Source organism: Neopelma chrysocephalum, unplaced genomic scaffold (genome assembly GCF_003984885.1).
Source record: "Neopelma chrysocephalum unplaced genomic scaffold, ASM398488v2 Primary Assembly neopelma1_98, whole genome shotgun sequence".
Taxonomy (NCBI): domain Eukaryota; kingdom Metazoa; phylum Chordata; class Aves; order Passeriformes; family Pipridae; genus Neopelma; species Neopelma chrysocephalum.
The window spans coordinates 2027578-2039633 of NW_020897761.1; the positions used below are offsets into that span (position 1 = coordinate 2027578).

A 12056-nucleotide genomic window follows, 5' to 3' on the forward strand; every position below is an offset into this window, starting at 1 on the left:
CACAAAACCTGACATCAGGAGCTACAAAGCTCAGAGCAGCCAGCTGGACAAAGCTGTCTCCTCACCTCTAGCTACTGCATTGCCTGGTTTTTCTGCACCTGAAGTTCGTACCAGGGTGCCGTGGTTGCTTTAGAATCTATGTTTATGGAGTCACAAATGTAAATAATTTATAGTAGACGCTTGGTTGGATGTCTGGTTTGTAGGCATGTTGGGGAGGTTGCTTTTTCTTTCCAGCTCAATAAACCATCTACAAGAATCTGGCTGGTTTCCTTGTAAGATTTCAGTGATACAATCTAAAAAATGGGGAAGCAGAATTTTTTCTGACCTGAGAAATCACAATTTCTAAAGGTATTTTGAAATACATTCCAGGTTAATTGGTAAAAATAGCAAAATGGTGAACCAAAACCTGAGAGAACTTGTGTTGGTGTCATGCAGCAGTTCTTGCCTCTTCCCCCTGCCCACATATAAACCCTCTGTGTGCAGGCAATATCAACCTTATTTGCTACCTGAGTGGTCATTTTTTATCTCTAGATTTAGGGGAATAATTTAATAACCAAATCTAATTTGGGCTAAAGCATCATTAAGTGGAGAGCTGACCAGCTCATCTGTGGGCATTCAGAAAAGCAGGTATAACCTGCTATGAATTTTCTTAACATTTTTTTTTAAGCTTAACCAATGCATGGAGCTTCTTTCCTGCTGATTTTGTAGTATTTTAAGCTGGGATCCACTTTCATCTGATGGAATAAATTCTTAGAGAGATACAACCGTTACATGTACAATTTGTAGCTCAGATGTCAAGGTGTAGTAGCATGAATGCAAATATTCATTACTTGCAAGCAGAGTTGGCTTCTTTTCTCTTCCTATAGCGAGAATATATCCTAGGAAGAAATTTCTGTATCTGTACATAAAGCACATAAAATTCTGTACGAGGAAACTTTAATTTACCACGAGATTGGACATGAAAATGCACAGTGAGTAATTAATTTATTGGAAGTTTCAGTGACTGATCCAATTTGCAGCTGACCCAAGTGTGGCTTTCTGTCGTGAGGAAGGGAGTTGCCTTGTGGAAGAACCTTTCCTCTGGAAAAATACCCCAATAAACATGAGGGTGACGCATTAGGAGTGTAAAGGTAATCTTCGCCCTTGCGTTTATGAACTACAGAGTTTGATTTTTAGCTGTAAAATCTCACTCTGTAAAAGGTTGGGAAACTACAGTCTTGGTGCTGCAGAACTGTCAAGGGTATTAGAAAATTGTGATGGTTGAGTAGACAGACAAAGCTGATGGGATTTTGGAGGCAGATACATGTTTTCATTACAGTGACCCACTTTTAAAGATTTTTTGAGTGGTAATAGAAGTGGCTTTTTCTTTTTCTTTTTTTTTCCCCCTAATGTGCCACTGGGCCTAGAAGTATAAGCAGTTACTGTCTTTATTGACCTGGGAACAAGAAAACTGTCCTTTAAATCTTGTTAATTTTTCAGAGCACAGTCCTGCTGTTTGAAACCTATTTGAGCTCTGGGTACAGAGTGTGGAAATCTTTAAAATTTTAATGTATTCAAAATGATGCTGATGTTAAACTTGCAGTCACCTGTTCAGTTTGATTTGATGTGTTTGATGCCAATGTTAAGTTTGATTTTGATTTTTATTTTATTGACTAGATGGCAGAGCCCTCCTCATAAATGAAATTGCCTCCTCTCTGACTAAAGTGTTGCAATAACATTACTCAGATAAAGCTGTTTTGTGGCAAACAGAAGGTGATTCAGAGAACTACACCTGTGCTGATCTTATAACAAAGCTAATTAATCTTTTTAAATTAAATGCCCTTTAAAATTCAGCATGATAAAGACGAAAGGATTTTTTTAAAATGATTACTTTTAGAGGACACTGCTCTAACAAAGAAAACTTTTATTGTGTGTGTTCTTGCAAGGGAGTGAGTAAGCAGAGCTGCCGTGGGATGCTGATAATTTGTTTATACACTACAGCTGCAGAAAATGAGAAATTAAATGAACAGTTGAGAGAAGCACTGAGAAATGAGTGCTTGGGACAGCGCAGGAACGTATTTTGGATGTTAATTTTTCAACTTCAGGTTCTATTTTAGGTGTGCCATCGTCTCAGCTCTCTGCAAACCAGAAAACATGGGGTAGGGGGGAGTTCATCCAGGTTGCTGCTGGTTTGGGCTTTGCAAGTAAAAGCAAGAGCCTTTCAGGCTTCCTGTGTTTTTTATTCAGCACAGGCAATCCATAGGAAGATGAGGTCGGGAAGCTGCAATATTGATCAGACTCTCTGCTTGGCAGCCTTGTCCGTGGCAGCTTCAGGGAGCTGAGGGTAAATGGAGTATTAGGGCTATAGAAACAGAACAAAAGGGAGGTTACTGCTGGACCTTCTTGGCAGCAATAGCTGGATGCCTTTTAAAAACAGGCCCTGTTGTCATGGAGCTTCCGAATCCAAGGCCGGGTTTCTGGCACTGTGATTTTCTCATGGCAAAACACGTTGTCCTGTCCCAGCCTTGGGGGGAAAATAAATAAATAAAGGCAGTAGCCTTGGCAGCACTGGTCTATTATTGCAGCTAAATGACTGAACTGCAGTGGGAATGGCACCAAAGGAAAACCTTTTCTTCACAGAGAATCCTGATTTTTTATTTTTTTTTTTTTTGAGGCTGACATCCATCCTGCTCTGCAAAATATCTTTTCTAAGTCAGTGTTTGACATTTGGAGAAGGATTTTGAATAGTTGATCTAGAACTTGCTTTCCTCTGAGTCAGCAATGTTTTGAGGTTGAGATAGAGACCTGAATTCCTAATCTCAAGGTTTTTGGAAGGGCTTCCAGTAGCAGCTGGTTTGTGTTTTAAAGCCCATTTTCCTCTTCTAAACTTCAGATTATAGTCAAACTGTTCAACACACTTATTTATAATTTCCTGAAGAGACCGGTAATGTACAAAACAAGATATTTACTGATTTATTTGTCATTGATTATGTTATTTTGACACTGTTGCTTTACCGATCTTTTTGCTATCTTAAAAGGTGATATTTTGGTTGCGTAGAAATATTCATGCTTGACTTTCTGGACAAAAAGTATATTCCACTCCTGATGAGATAATTTATTTTTTTTTCTAATTCTTTGATAGCTTCAGTGACTGAAGTTTAAAAACTTGCTTATTTTTTGGATGTACTGAAACAAGCAATGGCAAAAAGAGGTTTGGTGTTTCCGAAGCAGGAAAGCAGTGAGCCTGTGTGCTTTTAATGCTGTGTGACTTATTTTTAAAGGCAGGAAAGAATGGTTCCCCCCATGTCAGAAAGCACCTCTCCATAAGCTTTTCTTCTTGACATGTGTAACTCTTTGGGCTGAAGACTTTGCCTCTCAGGTCCATCCTGAAGAGTCAGCTGTGGTTTGATAGTGATTACTGTCATTTGAAAAGTTTCAGGCAGCTAGTGAATAGAAATCTCTGCATTTTAAGTATTGCACAGTAGTTTCTGTTGCTTCACCCTCCTGTTTGTGCTTTGTCTGCTGTTGGGTCAAGGATTTAGAGCTCTTGAAGGCAAGTTCAGATTGGCCTTACTGGGAGGGCCCCAGGGCAGGATGTTGCAACTGCTGTGACTCTGCCCTTCGAGTTCCCAGCCCTGAAGCAGAGTTATTTTCTGTCTTTCTGGTGTTTTAGGCTGCCCTCAAGGAGGGATCCATGTGGAGGCACTGTGTGGAGTGGGATTGCCTGGGGTATGTGCATCTTTGATTCTGCAGAGCCAAGGACCTCAAGCAGGGCTGTAATGACACCTTGGGGCTGCTGCGGCTTTTCCTCAGCACAGAGGAGCCCGAGCCCTGTCATTCCAGGGTTTGTTTGCACAAGGGAGGGAGCCCTCATCCTTGGGAGTAGCCACAGATCTGCAACTATAATGATCGGATAATAAAGGAACCCTGGGAGCCAAAACTTGGGGCTTGGAACAGCCTTTGGAGCCCTTGAGAATTCTTCTCTACAAGCCCTTGGGTGGTGGAGTTGTAAACACCAGGCATCTCTGCAGAACTGGTTATTTTCTCTCTGTTTACTCTTTAAAAGCATCATCTAACTCCAAAACAAGACAGGGTTGCCCCTGTGCTGCACTTTTGTGTTCTGTTGTTTGCTCTTTCTATACCACTCCTTAAAAGTGTTACTGAAGTGTATGTGGGTTTGTGGTGCTCAATATCAGGGCTACGAACATAAACCTCAGAAAATTCTAAATGCTGAAAGTTTCTATTTAAGTATTCTCTTGATTAATGCTACTTTTGGCTTGGTTTTACCTAAAAATGAATGCTAAATGAAAAAAATTTCTTGGCTATGACAGTCCAGTATGGGTATCTCCTAGTGAGTGAAGCTTTTCTGTAGTCTCTTGTCTTCCCAATTTAATGGCATGTATTTCAACATCTGTTTTAATCTTTTTGTCCCAGGGAAGTGGTGGAATCACCATCCCTGGAAATGTTCAAAAAATGTGTGAATGTGTCACCTGGGGACATGGTTTAGTGGTAAACATGGCAGTGCTGAGTTAATGGTTGGACTTGATGCTTTTAGAGGTCCTTTCCAACCTGATTCTGTGGTTCTGTGATCTATTTCTCAACACTACCAAAACCATAATAAAAATTTAATTTTCCTGTTTGTATTATATTTTCAGTCTGAAGATTCAGGGAATGTAACTCTGGGGGGTATGAAGAATCTGCTTCATTTCAGCATTAAGAACATTTGGTTTTTGACAGTACTGAAATTGGTAATTACAGTGTGTCTTCTTTAATTTTTTTACTCATTAAACTAATTTCTTAATTATCAGAAAATGCATTCTGTCTTTGAGACTCTGCACTGTATTTTTTTATAACAATTAAGTGACCGAATTGGTGCTTTAATTTCAAGTTTTGACTTTAATTATGGAATTGTATGTAGTTCTTCCAAAAGAATTAAAACCATCCCAGAGCAATGGGTTGGAGAACAGTTGTGGATCATGTTCACCATAACGTAGACCTCTTCCTTTCAACTTTGCTTATGAGAGGAAGTTTTATTTTCCAGGAGGGAAGCTTCCACAGTTTTCTGGATAGTATCAGGCAGATTTTAGTTTCCTATGATGCTAGGTTTGTATTTAAAGGATTACAGTTGTGAGAAGGTGGGAATGGTGGCTGAAGCCAGTGAGTCCTCCTGTAAGGTCAGATGAAGCCTTCAGTTAAAAACTTGGTGCTTTCCTTCTAAATACAGTTGTTTGCCAAGCTGGGGCGAATAATTTTATGGCCAGCTTTGGTCTTCAAACACAAGCTGGGTTAGGAAGTGCAGATGGAGCTTCTGAGATCTGCACTAGCACTTGAAGGATCAAAAAAAATGATGGGAACTTTGGTTGAGGTGCTGTTACTGCTTATATGAGTGTTTCCCTCTCTGTCTTAGTGCAATTCCTTTTACAGCCAAATATATGTTCCCCTGAGCCCCTTGGACTTGCTGGTTCTTCTTCCTCTGCATGACAAAGACAGTGGATTTACTCTGAAGAACTATTTCCATGTCAACCACTTCTAAAGTTGCTCCTGTGTTCTTCTGTTGCAACTTCTTTGTTTTTCTGTTCTGTTTTACAGACACAGATGAGGACACGGTGAAAAGGTGTTTTGCCACGTTTGAAGAGAAATTCTTCCAGACTTGTGAGAAAGAACTTGCCAAAATCAACATTTTCTATTCAGGTAAGGTGCTTATTTGTGTGTATTTGTGGAAAATCCAACAGCAGAAAAAGAGTCTGAAGCTCCCAAGCTTTCAGAATAATCACAGTGGTGATGCAGGTTAACCATCGGGTAATTAGAGGGCTGGTTTATATGGGAAACTCTCTGGTTTAATCTTGTATATGCAACTAAAATATGGTATTTGGATGGAGGGAGAATGAAGGGCAGGTGACTTCATTGCTCTGCAATAGCATCCTGCTCTTAAAGTGGTATGTTACATATAGGGCACAGTCTCTCAGCTTATCCGTGTTGACAGTCTCCTGTGCATGTTTTAGGTGTACTGAGCTCCCCAGCTGGTGTTTCCTGAGCTTCTGCAGGAATAGGTCTCATGGGATTGCCTGTGTATGGTAGCTTGACCATCTTGATGTGTCCAACAAGTTTTTAAACACTTAACCTTTGCCTAAACTCTTGCAGCTTTCTGCAGTACATCAGCTAGTGGCAATTTCTCATTGGCTGTGTTTAAAATCCTGTTTGACTAACAATGCTGTGATGGTAAGAGTAGGTGTCATATATCAAATGCTGTTGTTTGTTGTTTTCCCTCAGAAAGTTTGCTTTCTCACCCTGTGTTTTGAAAATAAAGCTTTAAAAGGGGATAGTTGGAAATTCACCCTGTAATATTGCTAGAAAAGGCTTCATATGCTCCAGTTCCACCCACCATTGCACTTCAGCTGGTTTTCAGCCTCTTTTGGTGAGGTTTAAAATGGGTTTTCAACTAGAAAAGCATTTAAATATGGATACAATGATGTGTTGGCTTCTATACTTTCTCTTAACACGTTGATTTATTAACTTAGTGCTGTAAACAGGATTTGCAGCACAATATGGCAGCCTTTTCTAGTTCTGATTTTAATCTGATAACAAAGTTGAATTGTGCAAAATATTTTCATAACCATGGGGTGATGACTTTAGTGCTGGTTATTTTATTGCCAGCAGACTCTGAGCTGTGGACATGAGAATAGCTGAAAGCATGATGGATGCAGTGGCTGAGCTTGCCTCTGTTCAGCTTCCATCTAGGGAAGTGAATCTCTTAGGGGATGGCTGTGCCTGCTCTCCTGGCTCCCTGGAGCAGAGTGAGTGTCAGGACAGGAGGCAGTTTGTAGGTAGAATCGATATGTTTTATTAGGGCAGCTGGGTTTTACACTTTAAAGGCATTTTTCTGCATGCAGTTCACACATACCTGACTCAGAGCAGTGCTTTGTTTCCCTGGGAGAGCCGCTGTTTCTGTCCCAGGTCTGAGGTTTTTATGCTCAGAAACTTGTCTTCCTTTTTGAGTCATATCAGATCCTGTGTAGTGCTAGATAGACTCTGTGGAGGAAGTTCTGTCAATTTAGATGGACAATACAGATTATAATTTTCCCTAATGAGGACCTGCTGGCACACGTGCACCCACATGTACACACCCATTCCAGCGTTGTTTAAAATGACATTAATAATATAGGGTAGGGGTTTTTCACCCCCCCCAACTAGCTGTCATTTCAAAAAGTTCTAGGAGAGAATACATGTCATTTGAAAATCTCTTGTGATAAGATTAAAGTAAGTCTTTTATTTGCAGAAGAGTGACGTGACTTTCATAGAATGGAAACCCGTTATTAGGGTTATTAACGTTAAGCTACATCAAGAAATGTTCCATCAGTGGTTCCTCTCCCTGATCATGTCAGAAATGTCATGTTGGACCCTATTGTAACTCCAGGCATGTGTTGGCTTGGATTATGACCTGGCACATCCTGTTTATTATAGGCTTATTATATGCCTGTCTTTACAACTATAAATATTGTTCATTTTCAAGAAAGCCAACATTTTTGTTGATCTCTGCTGCATTTCCTTGTCATAATTCCCTGTGCTGAGGGATTCCTAGTGAGCATCACCTGGGATTGCCACAGCATGAGCAATCTCATCTTCTTGGAATGGGATGCTCTTGAACCCCAGCTCCTCCATGGAGCACTTGGGGCTGGAATGCCAGCTGCAAAATTCCTTTGCCATTCCCTGTGTGCTCAGCTTGTCAGCTCCCATCAAACATCGCCTTAATTCCCCAGACCATTATCCCAGCTCAGTAGAAAGGAAAACTGCCATTAACTAAATCAGATTTGATAAACAATTTGTGATTTTTTGAACTATGCTCAAGAAGAGCTATCCTTAACTGAAAGAAAAAAGACTGGCAGTACAATTTTCAGATAGTTCCAGCAGAGGAATGCCTGTTCAGGCGCTGAAGTTTTATTTGTGGCCAATCTTGGTTTGGGTTTGGGATTTTCTAGATGGCAGGTTTGCTATATTTTAAATTAGCATCATCAGGATCTGGCTAAACAGTAGCCAGTAAAATTTTTGTGGTTAATTTAGGAATGGTTTTACTATTTGTAGGAAACCATGGCTTTAACTTGGTAAGCAAAATATTGAACATAATATGCACAAGTAGGGAAGGGAAGGAGTCCTAAAAGTGCCTGGCTAAAATGCCCCAAGCTGGGGACCTGTGAGGACGTTCAGGCTGTTTGATCACCTCCTGTCTGGTGAAACAGGTTTTGATCACAACCATGACCATCTAAACTGGAACTGAGGGGGAGGTTTTACTGGTTCCTTGGTGTAATATTTTTTTCCCATCATACTTATGTGTGAACTTTTGTTTAAACTTGGAAAATGGAGTCAAAAACCAACTTGGAATTGCGTAGTTGAGGTGATAACTCAATAACTCCAAAGACTCTTTTAGTGAGGATCTAGGAATATTTTTTGGGTCAAGCTGCTTCTTTCTTGCTGCCTCTATTGGTTTTGAATTTCTCCATGGTCTTTGCCTGAAATTACACTTGAGGTGAGGGCTTGGTGGGAATCAGGTCATGCAAAATGCTACAACACAACAAGAGTGGTACCAGTTTCTAAGCTTTTTTTCTAACTCCCTTGAGTGACATTTCCTTTACATTCACTTTTTGGAGTGCTAAATTAATGATAGATAGTAGTGGACAGTGATAAATTAGTGATGGTGGTGAATGTCTTTTTGATTACTTCAGAGTATGTTGCAACCTGAGAAATTAATTTGTTCTGCTTTGCTGTTTCTCAAGGCAATTCCCTTGGAGGTTTTAAGCAGCACACATTTTGTCTTGTTTTGCTTCTGCACTGAATCTTCATAATAAAAATCATGCCTTAATAAGACGAAATGATTTGTGGACTGGATAACTGGAGTCAGTGCAAGAGGGAGAAGGTGGTGACAGGGTGGCTGTTTCTCAGGAGTGGCAGGTCATTATGGGACTGGGACAGTTCCTTTTAAAGCCTCATCCTCAGAGAATTGTGGTCCTCCCCTGTAGATGAAGGGAGCCATATAGCAGACAGCAGTGACTCTCCTCAACAGTGCTTAATTAAGAGGGATGTTGGTATTTGTAGGTAATGCTTTCTTAGGGATGTTGCTTTGCAAACAGATAGGAAAATTGCAGCAGCAGTTTTATAACTATTTCAAAACATTGCCTGTTCTTTAAATATTGTGTTATTAGGCTGATGGATTTCATGATTTTTCTGGACATAAAGACAGCAGCACAGTGCTTTCAGTTGTAAGATGAAAATTTAAATTCTTCCATATTTACTAATTTGATCCAAAAGAAATCTGTGTATCACAGATGGTTTAATAGACGTTTTGAACATAGAGAGTGAACTTGTGAGTTTTATTTATAATGAAGGCTTCTGATATGAACAGATATCTGTTACTTCTTCCCGAGAGAGTTCCTGAAGTGGGGAGAGATTATTGTTTTTGCAGTCTGATCTTGTGTGTGTTGAATATTAGGTGGTTCTGGGCTGTGGGCAGACAGTTCTCACTGTGGGCTCCATTTCCTCTGTTCAGTGGAGTCCTTGCAGCTGTGGAAGTTGTCAGAGAGGAGTTGTCCTTTCTCGCATTTTGAATCTTCTTGCTTTAATATAAGTGAGAAAGTTGTAGAGAGTTTCAAGCTCTTCTCTACTCAAGTTTTCTACACTGATCTCCATTTTCTATTTGGAAAAGCATTCTCTTTCTGGAGTGCAGAGCACTGTAAAATTATTTACAGAGTAGTTTTGCCCTTAAAATTAACCAGAATTGAATAAGACAAAGGAAAAGGAAGAGTAAATCTTACATCTGAGGAGGGAGCAATAAAGAATTATCATTAAGTTGTTATTTAAGATACTAATGAAGAGAATTAAACTGACAGCGGGGAGACTGTCCAGCAGAGCTCTGGGAGGCAGAGGGACCTCGTGGCTCTGTGGTTTGTGGTGTGTGTCCTGCTGGGTGGGGGTGGCTCCAGCTCCAATACTGTGAACCTGCTCAGGATCTTCCTGGCCACCACCAACACCCGTGGCCTGTGACGGTTCTTATCAACACAGATGCCAAAGCTGTGACTGAAGCCGTAGCAGGGGAAAAAAAGCCTGGAAGGAACCAGTTGTACAGAACAAAGAGAACGACAGCGGTGTTAGTTACGCTGTTTTTAGCTTTAGAAGATTGTTATTCAGCCAAAAATATTATTTTCTGAAGGTACATAAAGCAGCATATTTAAAGGAACACCTTTTTCATACTTGAGGTGTGAGGAACAGAGACAGACTTGTCCTGAAAACACATCAAAATGATATTTAAATGCAGGCTGACTGGCTCTTTAACCAGTAAATAACGAGGCAGTGCTTCTAAAGTGAGGAAAAGAGGGATGAATTATTACAGCAGATCATGTACAGCAGCTACTAGTGTTGTAACTCCTGATCAAAGCAGAGCTGTGTTTATCTGTCACCGGGAGCTTGGCACAGGGGTTGGGTTGCTCTCTGAGCAACAAAATTCAGTGTCACATTTGAAGTGTGGAGTTTTTCTTCTTTGATTTCCTTACTGTCACATAAAAAGATGGTAAACACGTAGTCAGTAGTGGGTGCACAGATATGAAAAGTGCTTTGCTTACTGTCAAGTTTCATAATATTGTCTAGCGGGGTTTTTTTCTGATGCTTCTCATGCACTTGATTTATTTGGGAAAGACGAGCAGCTTTCCTTTGCTCTCAGAGTAGACGTTTGGTCACTGCTTTGGTATTTGGATGAGACCCTATCTCCTGGCTGCCTCCAGCCACGGCTCTGCCAGTTTGGGAATGCCTGTCCCAGTGTCCCTGCACTGGTTTGCAGCCCCTGGGTACAGGCTGGGCTTCTTCCACTTATAACAGGTATTTATATGGTCCTGGACTGAGCAACCTCTAGAAATCAAAGCTGTGGTGGAAGTTGAGAGATCTGAATTCATGTCTAGTGCTGCTTTAGTCTGTGCTGAAGGGATCAACCCTTGATTTTGACCATATTTAATTAAGGGCTTTTCTTTTGAGAACGTGTATGTTTTACATTGGTTTAATGAGAAGAAGCTTCCTCTGCTGCCCTTGTGAAACCACACCTGGACTACAGCATCTGGGTTTGGGGCTCTCAGCACAAGAAGGGCATGGGCCCATTAGAGCGGGTCCAGAGGAGGCCACTAAGATGCTCTGAGGATTGGAGAACCTCTGCTGAGAGAGTTGGGGATGTTCAGCCTGGAGAAGAGAAGGTTCCAGGGAGACCTTAGAGCCCCTTCCAGTGCCTAAAGGGGCTCCAAGAGAGCTGGAGAGGGACTTTGGACAGGGGCATGCAGTGACAGGAAAAGGGTGAATGGTTTCCCCTGACAAAGGGCAGGGTTGGATTGGATATTAGGGAGAAATTCTTCCCTGTGAGGGTGGTGAGGCCCTGGCACAAGTTGCCCAGAGAAGCTGTGGCTGCCCCATCCCTGGAAGTGTCCAAGGCCAGGTTGGACAGGGCTTGGAGCAACCTGGGCTAGTGGAAGGTGTCCCTGCCCATGGCAGGGGGTTGGTACTGGATGATCTTTAGGGTCCCTTCCAACCCAAGCAATTCCATGATTCTATTCTATACGAAGAGAAATACGCAGAACTGTTGGACTTAATGTGTGATGGGGGAAGGCCATGCACAGGCACGTCGTTTGAAGAACGGGTATAGTCCTTTTTAGGGCTTGGTAGGCAAGTTGTGACCCTCCCAGCTGACTTTTCCCTCCCCTTGCCAACAGAAAAGCTTGCCGAGGCTCAGCGCAGGTTCACCACTCTCCGGACTGAGCTCCAATCCACTTTGGATGCACAGAAAGAAGCCAGCGGGGCTTCCACGCTGCAGCGGCGCAGAAAGCCCGTCTTCCACCTGTCCCACGAGGAGCGTGTCCAGCACAGGAATATCAGAGACCTGAAATTGGCCTTCAGCGAGCTCTACCTCAGCCTCATCCTCCTGCAGAACTACCAGGTACCTGCAAAAAGAGGTGGTTTTACAAAGCCCTGTCTGTAAACATCCCTGTGCTTTGTGTATCCTCGAGTTGTCTCGTTCAAGCCAGTTTTCTTAGTTCTTCCTTCCTTTTTTGGTT

General features: G+C 41.6%; 1 protein-coding gene across 1 annotated transcript in view; it reads left to right on the forward strand.

The window, feature by feature from the left end:
- Positions 1 to 12056, forward strand: part of XPR1 (xenotropic and polytropic retrovirus receptor 1) — a 106647-nt gene that overhangs the window by 63535 nt on the left and 31056 nt on the right. Inside the window, exons 3-4 of the mRNA XM_027694584.1 lie at positions 5569 to 5670; positions 11715 to 11938. Of these exons, the coding sequence (XP_027550385.1) occupies positions 5569 to 5670; positions 11715 to 11938 (326 nt within the window). The remainder of the gene's footprint in view (positions 1 to 5568; positions 5671 to 11714; positions 11939 to 12056) is intronic.